The following is a 27,905-nucleotide window of genomic DNA, read 5'->3' as shown; positions in this document are numbered from 1 at the left end:
TTTTTCTTTCCAAAAGTTTTTATTTTCAGTGTCTTAATTTTTTAAATTTCAGTTAAGATGAATTTTCATCGATACATTCCTTGAACATTTTAGAATATTCTTCTCCCCTACTTAATATTTAGATTACTTCATGTCTTAATACTAGAAGTTTTGGTTTTGATAAAAAGTAATATTTTTTTTAATTAATAAGTTAACACTAAATCTTTATTTTTAATCAGGTATGATTCAACACAATTTGGACTAGTGGAAATGTGTAAATATTTTTTAAAGATACTGTAAGAACTTATATAACTTGTTTATGTATAATTTTAGATAATAAACTGTTGTTTCCCAAATGTCTATTTATTTACATCTTTCCTTTCTAGGTATCTAGTTTTAAAAGTTCTTTAAGATCATAACTTCCAAAAAAAAAATATGAAACTGCGGTATTAAATTTTCATCTGATACCTAGTCGACAATACCATATTTTAAATAATTACTTTTTCCCCTTTTTTGGACTAGGATTTATTCAACTAAATTTGATTGAAAAATATCCTTTAAATGGTACAGATGAAAAAACTTATTACCCATTGATACTACATTCACTTGGTGGCACTTATTTCTAAAATTAATTGAATGGTAAACTTTAACATCAAAATTTTAGTATCAATTAACATGTTATGGGAAATGGCTCCTCTTGACGCAAAATCGAATTTAAAGAGATTGATCTCTTTTGATCTCTCTTTTTATTTTAGTAGTTTTTAATGGGACTATGCTATGACGATAAGAAACACTATTTTTCTTTTAATTGAAACAGCTACGTTTTTCTATTCTTCCACTAAATCCTTGGAATTTTTTCCAGCTACCGCCTTACCTTGAGACACAGTTATAACTTTGTTTTTAAGATGTAACTCGCAGACTAACAGTTTTTCGGATGAGATTAACACCTGTAGAGTTTTTATTATTTAAAAAAATAAAACTACTATTCCTAAACAATATTTATTTCTTAAATAACGAAAGTTATTAACACATTGACAAAGTTCACATATTAACAAATAAAATTAGATATATGTAATACCATAACACACTATCACAAGTGTAAATTTTACAATAGGGGAAATTATGGCACTATAGAATAAGCTTGAATATATTTTCTTTATGGTTATACAAAGACACATTTTTAATTAATATTTTTTCATGTACAAGTGTACCACTCGCCCCAAAGAATCGTTACATTTAATAGGAAGTGTTAGTATAAACAATTATTTCTCGGATTATCTGATATAATCATCAAATATTTGGGTGATTCAAAGCTCACAAAGTTAAATTCATATATTGTAATAGGTAAATCCAGTGCTCAGATTTATCCGTGATAAGGTTATGGAAATGAAGCGTTACAATTCTAAAGAGAATATATAAAGAAAAGATAATATTTTATACTTTTAATCAGCTAAACGAATATACTTCCTCTGAACGTAGTAGCTATGGTATGTTATACATACAGGTGGCATAAATTATACAAACTGACAAGCTAAAAATATGTTTTACTGTAGATGCAGATGTATTTAATTAATAGTCAATTACCCCAAAATATGAACTCCGTAACCTTTTGACATATCACACATTTAAAAGTGTATATGAAGAAGACTTCTTGCTTGGATGTACTATATAGAAATTAATGTACAGGGTGTCAAACATAAGGTGACCCATATACTTTTCTCAAAACCTGTAAGAGTTATCAAACAACTTTAATTACATAAGTTGTTTGTATTTAAAAGAATTTTTAGATTATTGGCTTTTGGATTATACAGGGTGTCCCAATTCTTCAGTATCGACATCAACTTTGGAATTTTGAAAAAAAAAAGGGTAAAAAGTTCACTTTTGTTCTTTTAAGATAACGACTTTGCTATCAAAACGTGCCAGAGTAATTGTGAGAGTTTGTGTAATGGTAAACAGTTTATTCAGTAGTAGTAGTAATATACTTAAAATGCATGACCTCTTTTTGTACAACGAAAATATTAAAAGTTAAAACTACTCCAAACCTGGAATCTGATTTTAAAATAATATTAGTATCGAGTGAGAAGAATGCAAACGTAAATCAAGAAAACTTCGATTTTTTGCAATAAACCTCAAAAATAAAACTGCTGTGTGCCTATACATGGAAAGAGAGCTATACTCATAATTTGCTTAACGACAAATAAGCGGAAAACTGATAAAGAGTGTAGGAATATGGGCGACTAAAAATGAAAAGTTTATAAACAATCTTAATAAAATTATTCATTTCTCATACCAGAATTCAAACACATAAGAGGTCTGAAACTTGTGAAGCAATGGCAAATTGGAATTGGAAAGATGGCAAAACATATTTGTATGAAATATAAAAAACAGCTGAATATGATTACTACAAAAAAGCAAACATATTCATCGAAAAATATAAAAATTACTTCAGTGCAATGTCTACTGCTATTATAATTACAACCATTATTACATTTTGACGACGAAGCACACATACTTAATTATGAAGAAGGCACGATTAGTAACACAACTAAAACATTGAAATATGCAATTGCCACAGTCGAAAGTATCATTACGACAAAATGGTCCAACAAGAAGAAGCTCAAACAAAATCGACCTAAATCCAAATTTATATTAAATCCACTCCCCTTTCCTAATATCATTTTCAATAAATTTCACTCATCAAATATTACAACTAAAACTTACCATTAAGTACCTGGACGTTACTTTTCACACCAACCAAAATTTCATTTACACAAGAAAAAGAAAATTTTATCAGAGCAACATATTTTACTAGGTGAAAAAATATTCACTGTCTTGAATATTTATACTAACATAAACCGTATAGAACACCTTTCATTTCTGTAAACATGTCTTTTCTATCATTAAAACTTTTTTTGTTGCTATTCTGTACATAAAATATTTAACAGGGATATGAGCTCACTTAATTAATGAATGCTCCTTAGTCCACCTACTTTACTGTACCAACTTAAAAAATTAAGACTAATGATATCCTCATAAAACATTAACCAAGAAATTGACTGATACTAATGGAAAAATTTTCTGCTACTACTGCATAATTAGTCCAATAAAAACATTACTAATTATAATAGTATTTGAGGTTATTCATTTGCTGATAAATACATAGGATATAGAAATTAAAACAATAGATATGAGTATTCCATAAATTGACGATATAATAATAAATATTTTATGAATCAGGTTTCAGCCTGTTGCATAGATCTAATAATTTTATTTTTCAATGTATTTAACTAAATTCAAATATTTATCAATAAAAACAAATATTCCACATAATAATATTTAATAAAGTGAGCTAAATAAAATACCATATTTAGAAATCAAATATTAAAAATGTGTCAAAAAATTTGCTAGATAAACCTGATTTCAGAATCTTTCCTTTTGTAAAAATTCCACAATTCGTATACTAAGTAATTATCTTTCTCTTTGTCTATTATGACTGTGTTTAATGACATAATGTGATGGAGAATTTCATATAAATTGAATACTATGAATTTGACACTTATCATCAATATGTTAATTAACGAAAAAACAATTAATTACAAAAATTTACATAAATTACAAATTGAATTTATAAAAATAATGGTACAAATTATGTAATATGTCATGGTATAAACAAAAATTAATAACAGTAATTTTTTTTGGCTAAATCAAATTAGAGTAAATATAGTCAGTTACAGAAACATCAGCATGCATAATTTACTAGTGAATAATTTTCAAAAAATAAACTAATATAAATATATCAATCTGCAGAAATCAGAAAGACTCTTTTTCTTCCAATAATAGTGCTCCGACAAATATAATCTATATTCTAGAATTGAGCAATATTTAAAGTGCTTCTTGTGCATTTGGATTGAGACAAGTTATAGAAGAGCAAATTTTTCAGTACCTACGTTCAGATAAAATGTCGACGCAACAAAATGATGATGTTATTAAGGAAAGTACTATAGGAATTACACTGCATTTCCACTTCTAAAGAGAAGTTGTCAAATCTACTTTTTATTCTTTTTGTAGAGATGTAGGTTGACATGTTTAAAAATAATTACTAATTAAATAATATTTCGGAAATATATCTATAATAAATTAAAATTGAACTAGAATTTCTCTGTCTCTGTAACTGACAAATCAACTTAACACTAGGCTGACCATTATGAATTAAATTAATGATAGCTCACAGCCCACACAATATTAAAGACATTCACGTATTTATAATATAATTATTTTTCAAAACAAGAGTATAATAAAGACATTTCAATATTAATTGTAATGTCTTTGGGCGTTAATATGAATATATAAAAAATTTTTCTAAGTAGCCGAATTTTTTAAACGTATGTCAGGTAAATATCTAAATGTTTAATTATTTACATATTAATATCTTGTGCATATTTAGGCGTTTATATGGAGTATATAACTTACACTAACTAAAAATATTTCACTATTTTCTGTTCAAAATGTCATAATATTCACAAATAAATATAATGTTCAATTTCAATCTATAATATACTAGGTACTTTGAGGACTTGATAATTATTTCGTCAGGTATATGGTAAACCTTTGTTTCCACTGGATGAATATATAACAACTTCTACATTTCTTCCTATTTCTCTAAATATAAACTTTCAGGAACATGTAATAGTATTTTTAGATTATGAGGGATAAGTTTCACGAGTATGAACGTACTGCTACCCAAGAAAGACAACACTCCAATGTAAGAAATTTATTTCCTATCAAGCTATTTTTTCTACGAAGTCTGATGAATTACGCTTATTTTCTAAATATTTGTAATTAATTTTGCACAAAATTAGTTGAAATTAGGAACCAAAAAGTATCTTACAAAATATATGTGGAAAAGTATAATGACCACATACAAAAATCAACACCCAGTTGTATGAAATTTAGCTTGAAATTGATAGCTAAAGGTGAACTTCACGCACTCCGTATCAATACTATTTGTTTTATTTATTCTGTAATTTCTTGCTGATAAATAGCCACTGTTAATTTAGATGGAATGACTATGCCTTTTATACTCTTTCAATATAAGTGCAAAGTACTCAAATATTTATGCACAACCGTGAAATTGAATCTTTTCTGATTATGTAAGAAAATTTTGTCCACTGAATCAACCAGAATTGGTAGTTGTCATTTGTGGTTCCCGTTCTCAATTTAAGTGAAACTCATTATTTTCACTGGACCAGTTGGAAACTGGAATTCGAAAATCAAATTTGTCCCATATTAGAAACACCACTACAGACTTTGCAACAAAATGCTGTTTCTAGTTACTTAGTAACTAGAAACTAGTACTACTTACTAGTAGTAAATTGTATTTGTTTCATGTTACTGTTTTTGTTAAGTTTATAAGCCAAACTGGTCACAGCAATACGAATACGAACTGTAATTGGTTTCCAAAATCAAAGTAACATTTTGCAACTTTATGGAAAATCAAAATAAATAGTTTAAGTTATTTCTCCAGTGGAAACATACAATAACGTGTGAGTTGTTCAAAATTGTAAGTATTGGTTAAGAATAATTAAAAAAAAATGATTTCTGTAGAATATGTTTAGAATTCTGTACATAATCATAAGCAAAGGATCATGAAGCATTTAGTTAGCTACATGCAGAATAATTTCTATTGAATATAAAGGATCTCAAATAAACGATGTAGAAGGATTCTCCCAACATATTCACTGTTAAATCTACTATAACTATATAGACACTGAGTAGGTATTGATGGAATCAAAAACTGACCAAACAATTTATTTATGTTAACAACAACGGTTTTTCTTCAGTCAAATATGTGCGTATTCGAATGAGTACCTTTAAGGATTAAGAAAAAGAGTAGTTCTAATGAGATTTTGATTTCTGAGATTAACTTTTATCTTGTAAACATCATTATCAAGTGATCCTAGTATATAATTTAAAACTTTCATATGTTCATAGAATGGTAAACTTAATAGTTGGTATATAAAATTCATTTGAAAACTGGAATAATGGTTAGAAATGAGAAATACAATGCTAAATATTTTGTGAATTCTTAACTGTTGTGTGAACTATTAAAGGTCACATTTATTTATGAAATAAAAATTAACATCAAGGACTAATCTTATACTAAAATTTAGATATAACGTGTTGAATTACTGTATTTTTTATGTCTATGGAATTGGTTAACAGACTTTCTAGATTTCCTCAATTTTGTTAATAAAAGATAAAAATTATTGGTGTTTAATACATCTAATAAAATTAACTCATTAAATATAATGACAAATACATAATATATATTAGGAATATCTGGGATTCATAGATTATGCAGAATTCACGAGAACATAATTTCGAAGGGGGCTAAAAAAAAGGAATCAAACGTTTCAATAGATACGATTAGATATACAAATTGTATGTATTCAATAATTACGAAGATACTCTTTCTACTGAAGACAATCTATAAGTATTATTGCAATGGACAATATTGAAATATATTTTTTCCAATATTTTGTCTCATTCAATATATTAAATATACTAGGAATATCCAGAAAGTCTAACTACTAAGTCGATGCCCTTTGTAGTTCCGAAATTTCCAGAAATGTAGAATATATAAATAAGTTTTGTTTGGATATTATACATAAATGCTATTTTGTTTGTAGTTAAACTGTGTTTAATAATGTGAAACTATGAAGAAATAATAAATTACTAATTTATGTTGGCGAGTAATGGACCATATATATAAGCTATATATAGTATTTCTAAATACATTGTGAAGACATAAAAAGGTTGTCATATATTTTTTGACATTGCAAAGCTCACTATACAATAGTTTTCCTTTTCACTATTAATTCGAGACTAAGACAACTAGTTTATAAATATTTAAAGAAATACTTTATAAATATATTATGTAGCAATAATGCTAGAAAAATGGAAACAAATTTGCGTACATTACTTACTAAAGATAATTTTGAAGAGCTGACAGTTACATACTGTCTACTGAAAGAATGATTTTGCATGGGCACAAACAAAATATATTAATTAGGTAATCACAATTATTACGGATATCGCATTTTTTAAGTTAGGTTAGATAATTGAATATTTAGTTCTACCTAGTTAGTTGTGTTAGGTAGCATAAATTGAGTAGATTGTTTACTTTTTTAAAGCTACGTATTACTTTACTATTTTCTATAATTTCGAAGAAACAAAGGGCATTAAACTGCTAGATGCAATTCTACTGATAAAATTACAAATCTAGCTCTGCCAGTCTTGGATTTTTTTATAAAAGTATAAAAGTGTCACGTACCATATATTTAAGGCTTTCCATTAATTATTGATTTAGAATTTATATTTTACTGCAGAGTTCTTACTAAATGACCACAATAAGACAATATAATCCAAAAAGCTAAACTGTTCTCTACTGTTAACTATTTAATTTACAACCAAAGATAAAATATTAGTTTTGGAAATATAAAATATTAAAAGGGAAATAATAATTTTAATAATAATATTCAGTTAATAACATATTTCTAAAATATCAAAACAAAAATAGATTAAATTATCTAGTCAAAGTTTGAAAACAAGTAAAAAAAAGTTAAATAACTAATTTTTTCTATAATAAAGATCATTAATACATGGAACATGTATTATAAAAAGAATTTAAATATTAATATAGTCAGAGATTATTACATTCAAGTGCTTTATTAAATTATTAAATAAAAATTCTTTTATAAAACATATGCATAATACAGAAAAACAAGATAACCACACATTTGAAATTATAAAGAGAATACCTATTTACGTTAACGGAATATATGTAATATGCCAGAAAAAAACTGGAATAGCTAAGATTATATTTAAACTAAAACTATTTGTTGATTATTGGATAAAATCGTTCAAGTATCAATGATCTTTTTCAACTAAATAACATACTGAAGGCGAATTTGATTCACTTAATATACTTTTAATACTTTCAGGCTGTACTAGAATTCTGTGAGGCACCAGTCACGGCGCTAAACAGCGCCATACTGTTTCTTTTAAAACTGCCCATATCGTCGTGAGGCCAAAGCGTCTCTCCAAATAAAACTGATAAAGCAGAACATAACTTTTTATAATTTTGACGTAGAACCTCTTGATATTCCACCTGTTCCGAGTTTATAAGTTTGCTGTTTATTTGAAGCGCAGAATAGCATATTTTCAGGAACTCTCTGCAAATAAATAAATAAATGATCTTAAAAAAAATGTACCAGCAATTATTGGAAAAGTTTTGAATAAGGCCAGGTATTGAATAAATCACAATTGTTATTAAAGTTTTATCCAATTTTCTATATCTATAAAATCTTGAATATTAGTTATCAAAAAATGCACAATTCAAAATAGACTATAATAAAATTATGCAAAAATGATTGCCGATCTTCCAGTGATCTGAATTCAATAAAAAATAAATACGTTACCTAAATATATCTTTCAACTCTTCAACTTTTTCATCTTGATACATGTTACTAAGAGCTGGATCCAAAAAAACACTAGCATATGCCAAGGGACCAGCGTTTACTTGGACACAAACACTACCTTGAAGTCTTAACTGTAATTTCTTGGCATCAGTTGGTTGTGTAAAAACTACGTCTTCTAATTCCGCAACTCGACTTTGCATTTCATCTATAGCCACTTCGATGGGAGTTAACTCCGTTTGTCTCACCCCCTTTACCACAATTCTCTTTTTAACATAAGGGAATGAATACAAAGCTGAAAATAAAATGTTATCAAAATCACTAGTAAATTATTATTTAAAACAACGTGAAACAATAGGTAGTATCTTTCAGAGAAAATTAAAGCTTTGGGGGTAATTTAACTGAATTTACTATAATCAGTTTTTTAAACTCTAAAGTTGAAATTTCCAGGGTACTGTAGCTGGGATCATTTTATTATAGACTTTTCAACTTAGATAATTATTTAATAACCAAGGGCCACATCATCTAACCATTGATACACATCAAATATATAAAAGACGATGGTCCACAAAACAAGTAATCAATATATTTGTTTATTACAAGCTATCCTAATTTCACGATAAACACTGTGTGGACCAAAAGAAATTATACGTAAATGCTTATTTTAAAATAAAATGAAATTACAATGGATTCTTCTTTAAAATCACCTTTCAATTATTGCTTCTCATTCATTAAATATGAAATCATACTGCTATTAGTTGATTTATTATTGGTAAAGTGTGTCTTAAATCCAAACCTCCAAAACATCAAAACGATTTGTTATAGTGATATTGGAAGCAAATTAATTATAAAATGTAATTAAGAAGCAATTTTCAAAGTGTTTAACCAATTTTATTCATAGATTTACTTACTAGTTAATATTGTTCTTCGTTTCCACTGATCTTCAGGATTTCCTCTAGCCTTGCCCTCTTTTGTAAAAGGAGTTTCAAACATAAAACAGTTAATATCATGGTTATGCTCAAATTCTGTCAGTCTATTTTCGAGTTCATGCTTTTCGAAATACGGTGTAACGTGGGTAACTTGTATATATGCTAACTTCGGATCCAACTCGGCTTTATTTACCTTTAACACAAGGAAATTATTTGTTCATTTATAAATATAAAATAGATCAAATAAAAATCTACTTCATTCAGTACATATTTGTAATAAGGGCGTTGAGAATATGGCGTCTTAATGTGGAGCAAAAATATAATGGTTAAACAGATTATGAAAGGTAAGGTAACCAAAACAATAGGTACAGAAAATTGTTCCCATACCCTATATTTTTAGTAAGAGCCTAAAATGTGTAACAAATACGGGTCTGTTAACTCCTAATTATTTGATAACATATAAAGGGTAACTTTTGGTAAAAACGTTTATAGTAAAACAGAGCAAAAATAAATTCAGTCATTACTACGTAAGCTTTATAAATACATAATAAAATTTGAAATTTCGTTAAAATATTATATTAGGCATGCTGTTTCTTAAATTATAAATAAAATCAGGGAGGCAAGCAAAAAACATTATCTAGCTTCTCTATATATTTTTCATCATTATTTGAGATACTGATATTTTAATTTTTCTAACACTTCAGGTGTTTATTTCCACTACATATTTATTTTAGATATCCTCACTTAAAATTTCTAGTGCCCGTTATTCTTTCAATTATCATGATTCTGAACTATAGATAATTAAACACCTAGATTGTAGATTGTTTGGGGAGTCGGTTTGGCTTTACAGCCACTCTGCACTTATACCTAGAAGATATTTTGTACAAGACTCTACATCTCATTGGTCTGCTTCCAAAATACTCCTTCCAAAGGAGGCTATTTTTGGAGGGTTTTTGTGTCCCTCTTCCCAAGGTATTAGTACTACTCCTTCGAGGTACTTAAGCCTATTAGCGAAATGAGCAGAACATTCACAGAGTAGATACTCTGCTGTTACCATGGCTTGTTCGCAGAATCTGCAGTTGTCGTCCTTTGACATACTTATTATCTTAGGGAGATGTTTGACCAAGCAGTGACCTCCGAACACCAGTTTGATGTCGTTTCTGGTTATCAGGAGAAGTTCTTCAGACTTCTAAGCCGATAGAGTTATGAATATTTTGGATTATCTTAGGTCTGGAGTGATTCTCCAGTAAGGCTCCATCTGATTCTTTAGCCATCCTTTCAATTCGTTATTGATGTGGCATCTCATAAGGCCACAGTAGGGCTCAAGTTCTAGGTATGGAGTCATTGCGCCTTTTTTGAAACGGCTGTCTGCTTCCTCATTGCCTTAGGGTTATTGTTTTTGTAAGCTAGTGCTTTTAGAGTTTGTTTACACTCCCACATTAGTGTGGACGTTCATTCAAGCTTTCAGGACCCGAAAATCCGCTTCTTTATCTAAGAGAATGTGAATATGCTTTTTATAGAGATTTTCATCCGAACACACCTGAGCACATTTGTTTATTTCTAACAATTCTACCTGGAAAATCATGAGTCATGTTCCTAGCGCTAGCTTCAAACCGTCTATGGACCAAAGAGATACATTTCGAACTGGCAGAAGATTTTTTATTGACCCATGATTGGCACTCGTTAATTACCACTTTGAACGGGATATTTTTGTCCATCATGTTGTGCATTTATTGGTCACGTTTTCTAGCTTTATCAGTTCTAGAATTCTTAGGTGACCTGTCAGATTTCCTAGCTTCAATTTTACTATCTAGATTAGCCAGTGGCGTTGCTAAATGCCTTTTTCCTCATTTATAAGGCGAAGACAGTTGATATTGCCCCTGTAATACCTAGACAGATTAGCCTTCGAATCTTGTTCAGTTTTTTCTAAGCTATTGTTTGTTCAATTTTTGTATAAGAAACAATCGCTGCATATGTGATTAAGGGTTTAATGACTGTTTGGAATACCATCTTAGGCTTAAACTTTCATGTCTTGCAAATAAGCTTGTGTCAAGTCCATATAGCGGCAGTGGCTTCTTTGGAAAGTATCAATTTAGTTCCATTAAGGAATATATTAGTCTTCCTTCTTGTAAATGGGACTAGTGTTGTTTTACTGGGGTTTATCGAGAGTTGTTCTACATCACCAGTTTTTGATTGTCAAAAGCTTAAATATTGTTCTATAAAAACTTCGTGATATTTCTCCTATATAAGCAAATGCTATTACCTCTTGTATTTCAACAACTATTATTCTTTCTTGTTATGTTTAAGTAATTAAACTTGCTTAGTTGTTCACAACCATATCCAGTCATTGTTGTAACTACTCATTAGTATTTTCTTTGTTAAGTTGGAGTCCCTGTAACGGTTGGTGACATTAATTCTGAACACACACACCACTCACAATTGCACTATCTGACGCACATTTGGATATGTATATATATGGCATTCAATGAAAAATTACTCATTTAGTATTAAATGTATATTTTTAATATTGATATATTATGTATATTGTATATGTATATTTTTATTATAGAATAACTTACCGGTGTTGAATCTTGGATCATTTTAACAACATCAGATCCAAATTTATCACAATATTGCTTATACAACCTTTCAGAAATCTCACTCAAGGAGGTAACTTTAGGTTCTTTGTATATGTATTCTGTTCCACTATCTTCTTCAAAATATGCTTGACCATAAAACCCAACTCTATAATATCTACCTAAAAGTCTTCTACCACTTCTATTTGTTTCAATAATTTTTTCATAATTATCTGCTAGAGCACTATAACATTTTCTCAACATGTCATAGTCTCTCTTTTTCTCATGGATGGGTATTATCAATTTGTATAATTCACCTAATATTTCATAACGCTCTGCTTTGTCAATATATTCAGCACACCGTTCAAGTTGCTCTTGTAAGATGAATTCTGTATACTGAATATCTTGAACACCGGAATCTAATTTTAAACCTTTTTCATCTTTTGATATATTGGATGATATTAATTCGAATTTTTCGGCACCCCAGTTTTGAATATTTTTCAGTTTTAAATATTCAGCCATTAAAGCAGCAATGTGTAGTTGACAACAGGCAGCCTGAAAATTGTTAGATTATTTGTATTATCTATCTGTAACGAACATGGTATATAAATAAAACTTGATTTTAAGAAAAAAATTTTTACATGAGTATTACTATTAATGTGATAATTTGATCAACTACCTCCGAATAATTTCCATCTCTGATATGGTGTCTTGTCATAGTCTCTAGCCATGTATGTCTTAATTCTGGAGTGGATGCATAAGAGCTGGCTAGGCTGTGTTGCAAATCGACAAGCATTTCAGGATCATGGTGATGTTCTCTCATTTGAACTGTTGCCATTAACACCGTTCTTACTCTTTTAGTTAAATCCTTCACTTCAACAGGAAAACCTTGAAAAATCAAATTATTTTAGCCCATTATTAAATTATAATCACTTTTCATATGTTATACTATATTTGAAAAAATGTTTTATACATCAACATCAACACTTACTTATTAATTTAAATTAAGCAAATAAGTTTTTAGAAATTTCAGACGTAAAAAAAGGTTTAACCTTACAGAATAAAACTGGAAATGTATCTAAAAGTTTTATTCTATATAATAGGCTCTAAAAACATTTGCTCGATATTTTTTCAGATATGATGGAGAGATGAGATTTTTTTATTGGAAAGTGTACATTCAAAAATTAGAAATTACGTATCCTAGAACCTATAAGGACTGCGCGACTTCGTGCGAACCAAATGTATAAATGTATCACATACTTTATTGAAAACTTACCTGTTCCTTTCATCGCCTTGTCACTTGTAGCATAACTGTTGATCAAAGACAAACTTTCTTGAAAACGAGCATTGTTCAACCCCACGATATTACCCAACATCTGTGAAACTGATATGATTACTTGCAAATGGACTCTTGTAAGACCTTTACGACCCGTGAATTCAAAGTTGCTTCTCATTAACAAATATAATATGGCACAAGACTCTTGTCTTACAGACGATAAGCGACTATTACAACACTTGAGAAGCTCGTAACATAATTTGCCACAAAGAATAGCATTTCCTGAAAAAAAAATCTATTCACATATTGTTTGATATGTCATGAATGAAACATAAAACAATGGTAGTAACATACTGAAGGCACTTTATTACCACTACAACAGCTCTCACAATTACACTTTTTGATAACTAAGTTATCGTTTTTAAGTGAAAGATAACTATTTAGAACGAGCTTCAGTCTCAGAAAACAATAATTTGGTTAACGAAATGTGTGTAAAACATTGTAACTGCAAGTGTTAGTGTGATGGTGGTAAACAGTGTGTTCAGTATGAATATCACAAACATTTCCAGAAATTCCAACTTAGTAATGGTTGAAAAAATCATTAAGATAAACAAATAACATGACATTAAATATAGATATATTGAGCAATTTCAAATGCATAGCAATAATTGTAACCAGGTTAAAAGTAAAGCCCAATTTATTTATTTGAAGATAGATCTCCAGCAATTCCAAAAATACTGCCATTTTTGTTCCTATTTTGGATAGAATTTACACACTGTAGGTTTTAGAAGAAATTGTTTTTTAATATGGGTAAAGGAACATTGAAACAGTTATTACACTTAACTGAAATTAACAAAACATAAAAATCTTTATTACCTCATTTTTTGAATATTTTGACAGTGATTTGCTGTGCACTAATTCAGTCTTTCTGCAATAAAAGTATATATCAAAGACTTGATATTAAAAAATTTGGGAATTCTTCTGAAGTAATTTGAGTGATTATCGAGTTATATTGAAATCAATATTTAAAAAATCTGAGAGGTTTGTACAAGTACTGATATTTGGAAAGGTCTATGTATTTCGACTTGCTAGAATTGAACATGTGATATTGAGATGGCATCACTTACATCTATTAAACTCAGTATAATTTGAAGAATATGGCCCTTTTTATCCAAGTTATTCTATTCAATTAGATAGAATATACTGCTCTATATTTGCAGAATATCCAATGACATAGAATTAATTGAACCATAAAGTTTCAACACAGATTTAGATTTTACAGTTGGAAATGAAACATAGTACCAACTTCTAAAGATTTGAACTACCTATAAAAAGTAAATACTTGCCTTGGAACAGAATTACTGAGTAATTATTAATGAACGCTCGTAATGCAGCAAAAACGTGCTTCAACAGATTTTCACTTTGTCCAATTTGAATGAAACTTAGATATATATCGATAATTTTCTTCAGTACTTCATTATCAACGTCAGACTTCAACAATTTTTTTTTGAAATGCATACAATACAAGCCCATACAATCTAAAGTTATTAGTCCAATTTCCGTGGCTAAATACTGTTCAAGGATTGCTTGTTGTTGTCGTCTAAGAATTTCATTTTCTAAAAAATAAAATAGATACAGTCATTGACCTTAAACTCATATAACAAAATTTTTGTGAGTTAACTCAGTGGTAGAGTCTAAGAAACAAACAAAGATCATTGAATAAGATATTCAATGATTATGCGACTAAAAAAATATAGCATGTACTATGTATTTAGCAATTTGATTTGCTATGAAAGAAGGACTATAAGGACATATTTTTAGGATTTGTGACTTCTAGATTCCAAACACAGTATTACCTGAATCCACCAAATTTTCTCTAGGTGTGTGAATAACCAACGTTCCAGTATTCTCGTGATTCAATTCTGATGGATTCATTCTTGCAGGTAAAGTATGTGCCTTTTTTGTTTTAGGCTTTATAACTTCAGATTCACTAACTTTTATAACATTAATATTTCTCTTTCCTACATATCTGAAGCAATATAAACACAGTTCCATTACAGTAAAAAAGTTCACTACATCGTGATCGGAATAATTTTCCCACCAAAATGTAAGTTGATCTTCATTAAGATACTTAACGACAAATACAAATATCAACAAAATATCCTTTACTTCATGTGGTTGTAATTTATCATATCTTAGTATATGAGATGTAGTTCGAGTGTGACTTTTTATTTCTCCGTTTTTGAGACTCTCATCTTTAACTATGGTGGTTTCTTGAGAAAGTGTCGATTGGGCATCACCTGATATTGCAGATATATCAGAGTCAACACTCAGAGAGTTTCCATTAACCAAAGCTAAAAATAATAAATAATTTAAATAGATATTTAATAAAAAAAATACTTTATAAAAATAGATGTATTTTATTTAAGAGCTTGGTATTACAAAAAATAATATCTATTTACTGTAACTGGATTGTTAGAGTGAAGTGAATTTCAAAAGCATAGCCACCTAGACATTAGAAATGGTTCTGAAGTTATATGAACCGCTCAATGCACACATCGATTAACTCCACTTTTTGAAAAATCTTAAATTTAAGTGTCAAAGCCCTTGGTGTAGTCATAACTTTTTATATTTATAATAACTTTCCTGAATAATAGAGATTGGTGCCGTTAAATGGCAAATTTTTTTGGTCATTGAATAATAAGTAATTTATTTCAGAAGCCATTTCGATTAACTCCATACTCTAATGTAAATCGTTTCAGTAACGCTGTATCTGTTCTGGCCGTGCATCGACGCTTATTTGTTTTTAAACAGCCGAAGATGCTATCTCATACAATTCAAATGTGACTATAATGAAGATACAGAATTTTAAGCCATTAATATAAGAAAATCTTTAGTGGGTAGACCGCAAAGTTTGAAAAATATATATCAGCTTTTATTATAGTAGGTAGAAGGTAGAGCTGTGACAAATGAAAAATAGAGAGACATTATGGACCCACTAAAATTCATTCCTCCTGTTAAACACGATTACTATAAGAACTTGTCAACATATCGAAATGACGAATCCTCGCATACAGCTGATAAAGAAAACATTATTTATAATATTGCTGAATCATCTCAAAGAATAATGCCGCTAACATAAAGCTGCTATGAATTAATTACAAAAATTATATTATAACCGAACTGCCAACATTTATTTTTATGGAAAAGCTGTGATAAAAATGTATAATAACTAACTTTTTCTGTAATAAAAATCTTAAACATGTAAAGACTAAATTTAACTTTATTACTTTTTTCAGTTGCCAAATCGATTAACTCCACCAGTCACATAAAAACTGTAACATTACTGATGACTGTTTGTTGGCTATTCTTTCTTATTAATTTTATATACCGTTAGATGAAAGCTATATCTGTAATTATGCATTCTACATTATATATTTGAATTCATATTATCAGAGAAATTTTTGAAAACAATACTGCACATCACACATACATTACATCATCGCGTTTCTCAACTTTTCGTTTTATGGAGTTAATCGATATGTGCACTGAGCGGCTCATATATCAATTATAATTTAGATAAACATTCTTATACATAGAAAGCACTTACATTGTCCAGCAATAGCATCAAAAAACACAGAATTTCTTATGTGTAAAGGGCTATCTTTATCTATATGTAGAGTAAATCTGTGACTTCTTGGTGTACATTCACTACCACTCTTTCCAAATAGAAAAGAGCTACTTGATGACATCCTATTCACTACACTATAATCTCCTTCTTCATCTGATTCACCTTTTATATCTAACCTATTCAGATTTTCCAAAACTGCAGCTAACCATGGCAAGTAAATCAATGCTATCCTACTCATTTGTCTTTTATTTTTATATCTTTCATCTAATTCGTGTTTAGCTATGAGATTTTTAAGTGTAGTAAGAGCAATTTTTCTTATGTGCGCTACTTCGTTTAAAGAAGCTTTTACTTCTTGTAAGAGTAATCCAACTAGGAAATGGTGCTTACAGAATTCTTCTGATAATGTAAAATCTTGAATATTGTCTGGAGATCTATTCCTTGGGCTTAATTTGCTATACTGTATTGGTAAATTGAATGATATGTAATGTTCGTGGTTACATATTATCTCCAAGAAGTTGAATTTGTACTCTTGAAGTATTCTTGAATCACCGGGATTGAATTTATCGATGTAAGACTTGATTAGTTTGAAGATAAACCCTCTGTCAACAAGCGAAAGGCATTTCTGAAATTTAATATAACATTATATACATAATTTAAGGAAATTTATAACAATGCATATTGATTTTAAGAATAAATATTCAAACTACGTTATTTCTGAGACATAGTATGAATTTTTGTGAATAAGCAGGGTAGCATATTTTAGAGGTATATTTCACTGAAGTTTGAATGAAGTTCAATGAAGATTTCAATTGTTTTCAATATGTTATTATATGCTTTCTAAATTTTAATCCTCGAGTAATTTTTTTATTTTGTGCCAAAATATGCCCAAAAATATAATTTTCAAAATAATGAACCCCAATATTGGATAAGGTTTTTCATTAACATTTTTCACTGCTAGAATTTGTAAGTATAGTGGTTTTAGAGAACAATTCATGGATCAAAAGTAAAGCACATTATCCATGATATGAAATAAATGGCACATATTTCTGCCAATGTCGATTGTACATCTTATAATAAAAAATATAGTTGCCTTAAAAAAACTACCACAGCAACACAATCAATTATCAAAAGTATTTCCTCAAATATAAAAAATAATCAACTATATAATTCATCAATTATTTTCAATCAAGTTTCAAAAAAAAAGTAAATTAAAAATTTGGATTTGCTAAAATGACAACTTACCTTCAGAAAAAACGCCATATTTTTGTTTAATTCTTTTGTTTCTAACGGCATCTCTTTATACTTATTGTGAACATAAGGAATAAGTACTTGCATTAAATGTTCTATTCTTTCCAAAAAATCTGCAGAAAATCTCTCATGTCGATGCATCTGCAAATAAAAATTAACTGTTTTGCTCAAATTTTACTATTCAAATCACATCTATCAAAACTAAAATTCTGGCTATGGTCAGGTTTAAAAAAATGTAATATGTCATAGTTGTTCTTCGACTTTTCTTTAAGTCTTTTTTTAGGGACCAAGGAAAAATTAATTTTTCTTATTAGAACAAAGTTCTAAGTTGATTTCATCCTTATTTTGATATTCATGATGAAGGTAATCTATATATCAATATAAATAAGCAAATTGTCACTGTCAATATCATATTTTGATAAAGGCTTAAAGAAAAGTCAAAATGTCAAAATTTATCTTTCTTTTAAAAATTATCAAAAAAAACTAATTTTAAAACAGAAGAGACTTAAAATCAAGAACATATAAATATATATTAGTATATAATATATACATATTATATATATATATATATATATACAGGGTTTGTCCGGAAAGTAATAGGACTGATTTTCTTCCGCCGCGATTGTACTTCAGAGCGTGCGCGCACCGACTGGATTCGGTAGAGGGCGTTCCTAGCTAACATACGAGCGGCTGGTCAGTTGTCTCCGAGCACCTGTAGAGTTAGGACAGGCATATTCGCGCGACGTGTTTCTGTGAGTTGTGCAAGCCGAAAATGCAGTGTTCGTTTGAGCAGAGGTACGCGATTAAATTCTGTATGAAACTCGGTAAATCTGGGACAGAGACGTTTGATATGATCAAGCAGGCTTACCCAGATGTTGCTTTAGCAAGAAGTGGTGTGTTTCGGTGGCACCAGGCCTTTTTGGAGGGCCGGGAAGAGGTCGCCGATGAAGACCGTGCTGGAAGACCTTCGATTTCGACAAACACCGACAATGTGACTCGTGTGCGAAAAGTTTTGAACACAGACCGTCGACTGTGTCGAAGTGCTCAAGAGACTCAAACGAAGGGTCAATCGGGTCCGACAAGACATCGTAGCAGACTGGAAGTTGCACCACGACAACGCCCCGGCTCACACCGCCTTTCTTGTGAACAGCTACCTGACTAAGGGCGGCATTCCAACGCTTCCGCAGCCGCCCTACAGCCCAGATGTGGCCCCCCGGACTTTTTTTTGCTCGCCTGAAAAGGCCGATGAAAGGCAAGCATTTCGAGACGACAGAGGGGATCCAAGCAGCATGCACCGCGGCTCTCAAGGCTATTCCGGAGAATGCCTTCCGAGATGCTTGGAAATCGTGCTGGCAGCGCTGCATCGGCGCAGAAGGAGCCTATTTTGAAAGTTTTTAAAGAATTGTAACGATTGGCTCAATAATTTTTTTAAAATCGACTCAGTTCTATTACTTTCCGGACAAACCCTGTATATATACGGGACGCTCAATATACAAAAAAAAATTTTAAATAAAAGTTATTATATTTGCACAGATACGCATTTCTAAAATATTTTGAGGTATACACAGGCTCAGCCTAAGCTTGTCAACATGAAATAAAGTTTTTTTTAAATAGGACACCCTTGTTAACCATCAAATTTAACGTAAAACTCTGCATCTAGCCCTGTCTTTTCTTTTCCCATAAATTGTGACGTAGCCAAGTTGGAGCGAAAAATATGAAGATTTGACGAAAATTGGTGCACTATAAATGCTGACTAGTAAACGTTATTAGTGAGAAGTAACTAAACTTGTTTGGTAAGTACGAAGGTAAAGGATGGCTGAAATGTCTAACAGAGTAGAAGTTTGTTTGGGGTTCAGGGTGTTTTTTAGATAATCATTAATTCAGATTTCAATTAGCAAAAACTTCATTTTTTAAATGGAACATCCAGTATATTATTTTACCATCTTATAAAATAATTTTATTCCTTCAAATTATGTCAAATAATGTATAATCTAAAATTGACGTTTTTAAAAAAATTGAATTTTTGTTTATGATTTTAAAATATTCACCTTTTTAATAAGTAAACACTGTATGTGACGTTTAAAATAATTCTAGTTTTTGTGACAAAATCAAACCAGTAATTTTATACCTTTAAAAACTGTAATAAACTAAATAGGGTATATACAAAACTGAATAAAGCAATCATCACCTTAGCAATAAATGAAATGAAAATATCCTTAGTTTTATCAAGTAACCTGTGAATTTGACATTTTCACAGTTTAAGTCAGAGTGATTAGTTATTATCTAGACGTATTACAAAGAACGAGGAAGCAATAAGGTAGCTCGAGATGGTGCTTCATGCCCAAAAGTCGAAACGAGTTGATTGATTAATGTTTCAAGTATTTGTAAACAACTCAAATAGCACTCGTATGACACATACTGAGTACTTTACCATTAAAAATGTCAAACTTTATGATGGCAATGTCAGATTTGACATATTCACATCAGTGTTACCGTATCTCAAAAAAGTAGCAACCCTCGGACATAATGATACAAAAATAAGTGAATGCAAATAACCTTCACTTAGCTAATACAACCAAATTAACAAAATTTAAACTAAAACATGTTTTTACAAATATATAAATACCTTTATTCTTCCAGAAGTAAGCAAATGCTGGGCTAAACTCTTGTTGATGATTTCAAAAAAAAAATCAGAATGATGCATGAACTTATTAACCACTAAAAAGTCAGTATTGTTTGGATGTAGAATTACTGGAAGATGACGGCACATTTCTTCGTGTACAGTGGTATTCTTCCTGCTTTCAGGAGAAACGAATACATATTTTACATAAGCTTGTAATATTTCTTTACGTTTGACATCATATATCATTGTCACTAGATTTATCAAAACTCTAATAATATTTATACCTATTTCTTCACTATTTGTTACAACTAAAAGTGTAAAAAGTTGGTTAAAAAGTGTTGGCAAAAAGGTTATGAGCGTTGTTAATTGAATAGCATGTAAAGCTTTTAAAATCTTGCATGTCTCCCCTTCGGATGGTAGAGATGTTGGTTTAGAATCTAACAACCGTTCAGCGAGATTAAAAAGATTGAATAGGTGTTGATCTTTTGTATTTATAGTTGACACTAAGTTAAAAGCTACGGTAAAGATTGGTTTTTGTCCATCGATCCAATTGATTTCTGGTCCAGCATTCTAAAATTAAAGAAATTTTATTCATTATTTTTTATTCTCAGTTAATTATGAAATATGGACATAAGTCTTCACGTTGCAATAAGAAAAAAGAAGCTAAAATAAGATATTATTTTAACCTCATTGCTATAGAAACCATGACAAATTTGACAAAACTTTTTTATCCACTTCAATCGACTAATTGAAATACAATAATATAAATTCTTCCAATAACTGTGATATAGACTGCAAAATTGGAAATTGTAAATGAAAGAAACCAGCAATTTCTTTTGTGTCGATGTATTTCTGTCAAACAAACCGTTCTTATGAGATGCAGGTAATAAATTTCAAATAACTCATAAATAGTGTAATGCTGAGAGATCTGAGGTTTTAATCAGAACTAAGAGAATCGTATTTTTTAAATTTTATAATAGTAAAAAATAATTCTGAAATAGTATACAGGGTTAAATAAAACTAATTTTATCCGAGTATAATGTTCTTCAGTAGAACAAATGGATCTAGACAAGAAGTCGTTGAAAGACAGTGATTCATATTACACAAGAAGTGAAAGAAATTACACATTGTTCTGACATACCGGATTGTACATCTTACCACAAACTATGAACTAGTTGCCTTAAAAAAAGTCTTGAAAGAATTTTGTAGGCAAGAAGGCGAACTGGGCAGTCATAATTTGTTTAAAACGGTAGATGAATATAAAGAAGAATCAACTGTATTTCTTGTCTATAATTTACTATAAAATTTACTACACTTTACATTTGACAACATTAAATCGAGTAAACTCAATGAGCCATAACACTAATAACAATTGTAAAAATGTAATGAGATTTCATGGAAAAGCAACAATTTTTTTTTAAATTTCCCATCGATAAAAAATTCACATGAAATAGTGGTTTTGCCTAATTTATGTAACCAAATAATTGCAATTATTAATACTGGTTTCTGCTTACAACAGAAAACAAAAACTCCTGAGCTATTTTAATATAGAGTAGATACATTTTAAACTCTCAATTAGCCTCCTGTTTTGGCTTTTTCTATTTTTTCTAAAGCGAACTGGAAACTGAAAATTAATACCAATAAACTACAAACTGGTTTGAGGCTTCAATTAAATATTTTTATTATGTAGGTTACATATGTTTGAGGATTTTTTTAATAAATGAATTGTGGATAAAATTCTCACTATAAATGTGTATTTAATTATTACTCAAATATACTTACACCTTTACCTAATCCAAAAGGATGTATTGTTAAATATCCTGGCAACAAATTGGCTGCTACAGGTATGATTTGAGTTTCCACCGAAAGTCTTCCTTTTTGTAATAATGGTATCCATGCATAACCCACACAAGTTTCTATTCCATTTTCTCTTTTCTTTGTAATATCACAGGAAATATGGTAAAAAGTAAATAATAAATGATGAGAGAAAAGTATATTTGTTGGAAGTCTGATTTTAATTTCTTCGTACCACGTAGGATAAGTGTTATGGTGCAGAACGGCACAAGATGTTTGTGATACCAATAAAGGTTGTCCAGGTCGACCATAAATACACTAAAATTAAAAGACAGGCAGATTTAATCTTCTGTATATAATGAGAAGTTGAATTATTTTATGTAACAATAAAGAATATATGAAATATACTACAACACTATAAATAGCAGCGAGACTTTTACAGATATAATTATTGTTAAACTAATGGGAAAAGTATTTACCTGTAAAGCTTTAGCTTCTTCATGATCAGAATCTCTAAGTTCTATAACACAGGCAATATTTCGAGCTCTAGCAAACGTTTTTTGCATATCAAAATTGAGACTTAAGGGGTATACATAAAGATGATTGATAACAGTTGTATATGGATTAATATCCTTATCAGATAATCCTTCTAATTCAGCGACTTCTATGGTTGGTTCATTAGTTGGAGGTAGTGGAAACGGTTTTAAAGGTGCTAAGGAAGTAGATAATGTATCTAAAATATCAAAAAAAATCATAGTCAATATTTCATATATAGAAACTCTATTGCCCACAAAAAACAAAAATTTTGTGTTATTTACCCCGAGTTTTGTTAAAATATGTTGATAAATAATACATCCATCTAAATAGTTTACCAATTAATTACGGCATTATTTAAGATATAATGGGTATAGTAAGTTATCTTTAGAAGTATCATATATTATTTTGTTATATTTGAAAGGAATTAGGAAGCATTTTCCATGAAAGGTCTCAAGCGACTTGACTTTTGCTGACTAATAATTATTGTCATATTTCAATAAATTTCAAAAAAACATTGACAAATTATATACATAAACCTCTCCCCTGAATCATTTTATCTGTCAGTAAAAAGAATTTGATCCATTCAGAAGTGGTTATAATAGACAGTCTAGACCTGTGTCGAGCTAAATTGTGGCAGTTATTTACCCAAACAAACCATTTGAGTGCCGTAGCTGTTAGTTAAACTAAAATATGATAAAAATGCATACTCAGATGGTAGTTTATAACAGGCTCTCATTACACTATTGCATTTATCAGTTCTAGTAATTGAAGAGACCTATAGCCTGTACTTTTAATAGCATAAGAACTGAATTCACCTTCAACCACATTTGTATTCCATTTATGATGGTATTGGTTAAATCAAATAACAGAAAAGCTTACTTGGTGGAAGATCGTTTATGGCAGACATCTTAATTTCCAAAGAACCAGGAATCACAGTAAACTTATTGAATTTGTCAGGTTTTCTATAATCTGAAAGTAACTTCAATAATTCTTCATCAGTCATTTTATTTGGCTCTTGTCTATAGATGGCATGAAAATCTGAAGTAGTATCTAGTTCATTACTATATAACCTAAAAATAATATAATAATGATACATTGAAACATGCTATAATTTTAGAATGTATGGTATAAAGTTATGGATTCCCTATTGAGAAAAATGATTTAGAACTAAGATTGTCGCAGTGTAGTCCAAATCCAGTAACAATAATGCAAAAATTTTAAATCTAGTCTGTTGTTGACCGATTGAGCATTGCTAGAGTGGTTGACTGGAGATATTCATTGTATTTTTATTGTGTAACAGTGTACTTACTGAATTTATCTACACCCCAGCAAGGATAACTAACAATGGTCATATTCAAAAACAAATTAGTAAAACTTACAACATACTGTATGAAGTAATTTTTATTATCAATAGTATTTCCAGAATTCAGAAGATTTGAGGTTTACCCAACATTATTTAGTAAAAAATTAGAACTTAGTCCTTACCTAAAAACAGGTCTAGCGGCCCAAGCAAAAGGCATTCTGTATTTTCCTAGTCGTTGACAACACATAGCAATATTTTTATAAACTTTTTGACTAACTCTAGAATCTTTATTAGCTTTGACATACGGTTCTGATGTTTGTCCTATTCCACCTTGCAAAACTTTTTCTATCCTAATGACTAGAAAAATATCTGGATGAGGATTTGTAATGCTAAGTAATGCCTGCTGAGGGTACAACAGCCATTCGGAATGCAAGTTAGCAGGAAGCCCCAATTTTACATTACTGGAGTCATGGGTGATACCATTATTAAAAGTACTTCTAATGTTACTGCTGTTGACGTCAAAGTGGAAATTTTCAGTTAATTTTCTACCATTTTTGGCATCAAAGAGGCACAATGTTGTGTGGTATGGTTCTACTTGGCAAAGATTTTCTTTATCATCAACAACTTGTAATTTTAACCTAAAACACAAAATTCAAATTGAATTAAATAAAAAAAACAGTTTTTTTAATTTTGAGATTTGTTTAAAATTTAAATCATATTATACGTAAATTTTCCACACCATTCAATAATGATCATTACTGTGCTAAGTACTAACATTTAGTATATTTAAATTAATGCTAATGAAATGAACCAAATACTAACCTAATATTTTCAAACTTCAGAAATACTCTATGCCCGAATATCTCTTTGTATGGTTCTATTTGTTCTTGACTAGAATTTTGAGATTTTATATTCATAGCTAAATTCGGATGAAGTTCAAATATTTTATGACGATTTTCTTTCCTTAAATTTGCTATACTATGGTCAGTCTCTCTGGCATATTTCATTAATTGAGGATTCATACTCTGTTCAAGTCCTTTAAGTGTACCAAAGGACTGAATTTGAGGTGAAGGCGGAGGAGTACTGCGTTCTGAAAAAAATCATTAATAGGAGGAATAAGGAGCAATAATGTAGATAATTATATATAAATAACTTGAATATCATGTCTAATAATGAAAAATTATTTACAGTGATAGTTATGCGAAAATCTTCAGTGCCTGCATAAAAATACGGAGGACAACTGCAAAAGTAGATTAAATTACATAAGCAAGCAGAAGGGTATAGCTTTTAGGGCAAAAAATTAGAAGAAAACATATAACCATGTAGAAAAGAGACTGAAAACAAAAGAAACAGAAAACTAAAAATGAAGCAGGTGCTGTAATGCATTTGAGTAAATAATGAATAAGAAACACACATCAATGTAATTGAAAGTATCAAGAAGTACCAAAAAGACCAATCCTTATAAGATAAGAACATTGAAATATGAAATCCACATGAAACCTATATCTCAAGATAATATCTCTCAATATAATATAAAGATCAATTATAATTATCAACAAGAAATTCACTATATTGCAAGAAAACACCTATGTGAAAAAAGAAAACCAGGTTTTGGGAAAATTGGTAGGAAACCATAAAGAAAGATCTAGATGAGTAGAGGATCAGAAATTGTAAAGAATAGGAAACAATAAAGCACAGCAATGATGCGAAAGGACTGAGAAATAACACTTAGTATCATATTTGTAGTTTTTAATAGCAATTGAAGGTTTTGGAAAATATTTTGCTCACAACAAAACAAGTTGATTCTTCAAAATCACTTAGTTACAGTATAAGTTAGTTGTTGATGTATATCTCGAATAGTTAATGTTCTTACCTCGCTCCAAACTAGCCGCACGTTTTTCTTCTTGAATTTTGTTTTGATGTAAGACTGAACTTAATTTTGTCAACCAATCTTTAAAATCTGCTTCATTTTCCGATGCTAATAAATATGATTTGTGACCAGAAGTCATTCTTAATTCAAAGCAAAATCGGCCACGTTTTGAATTCTAAAATGAGAAAGGTGATACAAATGTTCAATAATTACTATTTTCAATTAATACCAGATTACAACTATAATTTTTATTTATAAAAAAGAATTATTAAGTACAAGATATTGATTTACTTTGCGTGAAATTATCCACATATGCCATTGTTTCCTCAAAAAATGTATTCCATGTTAAGAATAGAGATGCATCTTGTACATTACAATTGCAACTAACAGAAAGTAAGCTGTATACTAAAGTAAGAATAGCAAATGGTCAAGATTGGTATCACCTTATTTATATCGTATATAAAATATTACCTTAACTACGTCTGTACAAAAATCCATTACTATAGTAACTTTTGCTTCACCTTTCTTTTCATCTTTATACATTTCTAAAATGTATGTGCCATCTACTTCTTGTCGCAGATAACAGTACCTCCTTTTGAAACTTTTTGAACCGATGTTAACAAAAGATCGTTCAGATCCAATTTCTGGTCCCTTCAATAAGAATCCCTCTTTTGTAATATTATCTAATCTAGGTTTTAGATCATCTACAGCATCTGTGTCAATATCAATCTCATAAATTTCTTCTTGAAATTTTTTTTCTTGAGGTTTTATTGGAAGATCGGCGTAACTACCAGAATAGGCACTATATTTGTAATGAATTAAGTTCCAATTACAAGAATAATTTTTAATGCATTGTTTTGTAAGTAAATTACAATTTTCAATTTCTTCCGATGGAGGAAAGGTTGGTGATAAAGTGCGAAATCTTCTAGATAACACGACTTGCTAAAAATAAACAAACAATTTGTTAGATTCAAACATCTCATGTCTTTACTATGACAATAGAGCAAAGTTTTAATATTAAAAAATCATTGAAAAGCTATAACGTTGAAATCAGAGAAAAAAGAATTTCATTCGCATTTTTTAAATGGCAGTTAAACTCTTCTAACAATGGTAGACTAGATAGAAAGGTTCAATCTGAGATACAGGCCTATCGTAATTTTTAAGTACAGCTTCATTTGTAGTTCTATTAGATATTCATTCCAACTGAATTTTTCTCAGTATTCATTATTGGCTGCTCCGCAACTAGTAAGGAAGCTCTAGAAAGATGTTGGGGTGATGTGACATGTTGCATTCAAGTTAATAGTAAACAAGACTCATTTTTTAATATCTGAAGGCTGGTTTATTTATACCTTTGACAAAATTTATCTCCATATTAAACAAAGAAGTAGATGTTTTTTGTATGCTCTTAGTCACCATCTTCAAGTTCATGATTTCTACTGGAGTAGTGTTGATATGCAAGATAAATATGTCAAATAGTAGAAGGGTTGTACCGCTTCCCTTTTTATCATTGAAAATACATACTATAGGTGGTCAAGCAGAAATATCAACTATGTGTATGAGTACAGAAGCTTTTACATTCAGGCTGCATCATTTTGAGTTAGTTATAGAACATTTTAGTAGTCCAGTGTGTCAACATCTAAAATCTAAGTTTCATGAAGACAT

At 29.7% G+C, this 27,905-nt stretch overlaps 1 protein-coding gene across 2 annotated transcripts in view; it reads right to left on the bottom strand.

Annotated features, from left to right (window-relative positions):
* Nucleotides 1-964: 964 nt before the first annotated feature.
* The window catches only part of LOC130451319 (dedicator of cytokinesis protein 9), a 29,344-nt gene continuing 2,403 nt past the window's right edge, over nucleotides 965-27,905 (bottom strand). The window contains exons 3-20 of one of the 2 annotated variants that reach the window (XM_056790265.1): nucleotides 26,715-27,185; nucleotides 26,247-26,418; nucleotides 25,196-25,463; nucleotides 24,556-25,011; nucleotides 23,950-24,140; nucleotides 23,013-23,266; nucleotides 22,522-22,851; nucleotides 20,743-21,309; nucleotides 18,111-18,257; nucleotides 16,848-17,490; nucleotides 15,094-15,591; nucleotides 14,584-14,853; nucleotides 13,238-13,519; nucleotides 12,641-12,849; nucleotides 11,965-12,516; nucleotides 9,368-9,578; nucleotides 8,460-8,751; nucleotides 965-8,213 (exon numbers count right to left, since the gene is read on the bottom strand). In XM_056790265.1, coding sequence (XP_056646243.1) covers nucleotides 7,979-8,213; nucleotides 8,460-8,751; nucleotides 9,368-9,578; nucleotides 11,965-12,516; nucleotides 12,641-12,849; nucleotides 13,238-13,519; nucleotides 14,584-14,853; nucleotides 15,094-15,591; nucleotides 16,848-17,490; nucleotides 18,111-18,257; nucleotides 20,743-21,309; nucleotides 22,522-22,851; nucleotides 23,013-23,266; nucleotides 23,950-24,140; nucleotides 24,556-25,011; nucleotides 25,196-25,463; nucleotides 26,247-26,418; nucleotides 26,715-27,185 — 6,048 coding nt within the window. In that variant the 3' untranslated portion in view covers nucleotides 965-7,978. Of the gene's footprint in view, nucleotides 8,214-8,459; nucleotides 8,752-9,367; nucleotides 9,579-11,675; nucleotides 11,778-11,964; nucleotides 12,517-12,640; nucleotides 12,850-13,237; nucleotides 13,520-14,583; nucleotides 14,854-15,093; nucleotides 15,592-16,847; nucleotides 17,491-18,110; nucleotides 18,258-20,742; nucleotides 21,310-22,521; nucleotides 22,852-23,012; nucleotides 23,267-23,949; nucleotides 24,141-24,555; nucleotides 25,012-25,195; nucleotides 25,464-26,246; nucleotides 26,419-26,714; nucleotides 27,186-27,905 lie in introns of those variants that run through there. The other variant, XM_056790266.1, reaches the window with a different exon arrangement.

The sequence above is a fragment of the Diorhabda sublineata genome, chromosome X (assembly GCF_026230105.1).
Source record: "Diorhabda sublineata isolate icDioSubl1.1 chromosome X, icDioSubl1.1, whole genome shotgun sequence".
Taxonomy (NCBI): Eukaryota; Metazoa; Arthropoda; class Insecta; order Coleoptera; family Chrysomelidae; genus Diorhabda; species Diorhabda sublineata.
The sequence above is the reverse complement of the archived record's forward strand: the minus strand, read 5'-3'. Positions and strand labels throughout refer to the sequence as shown.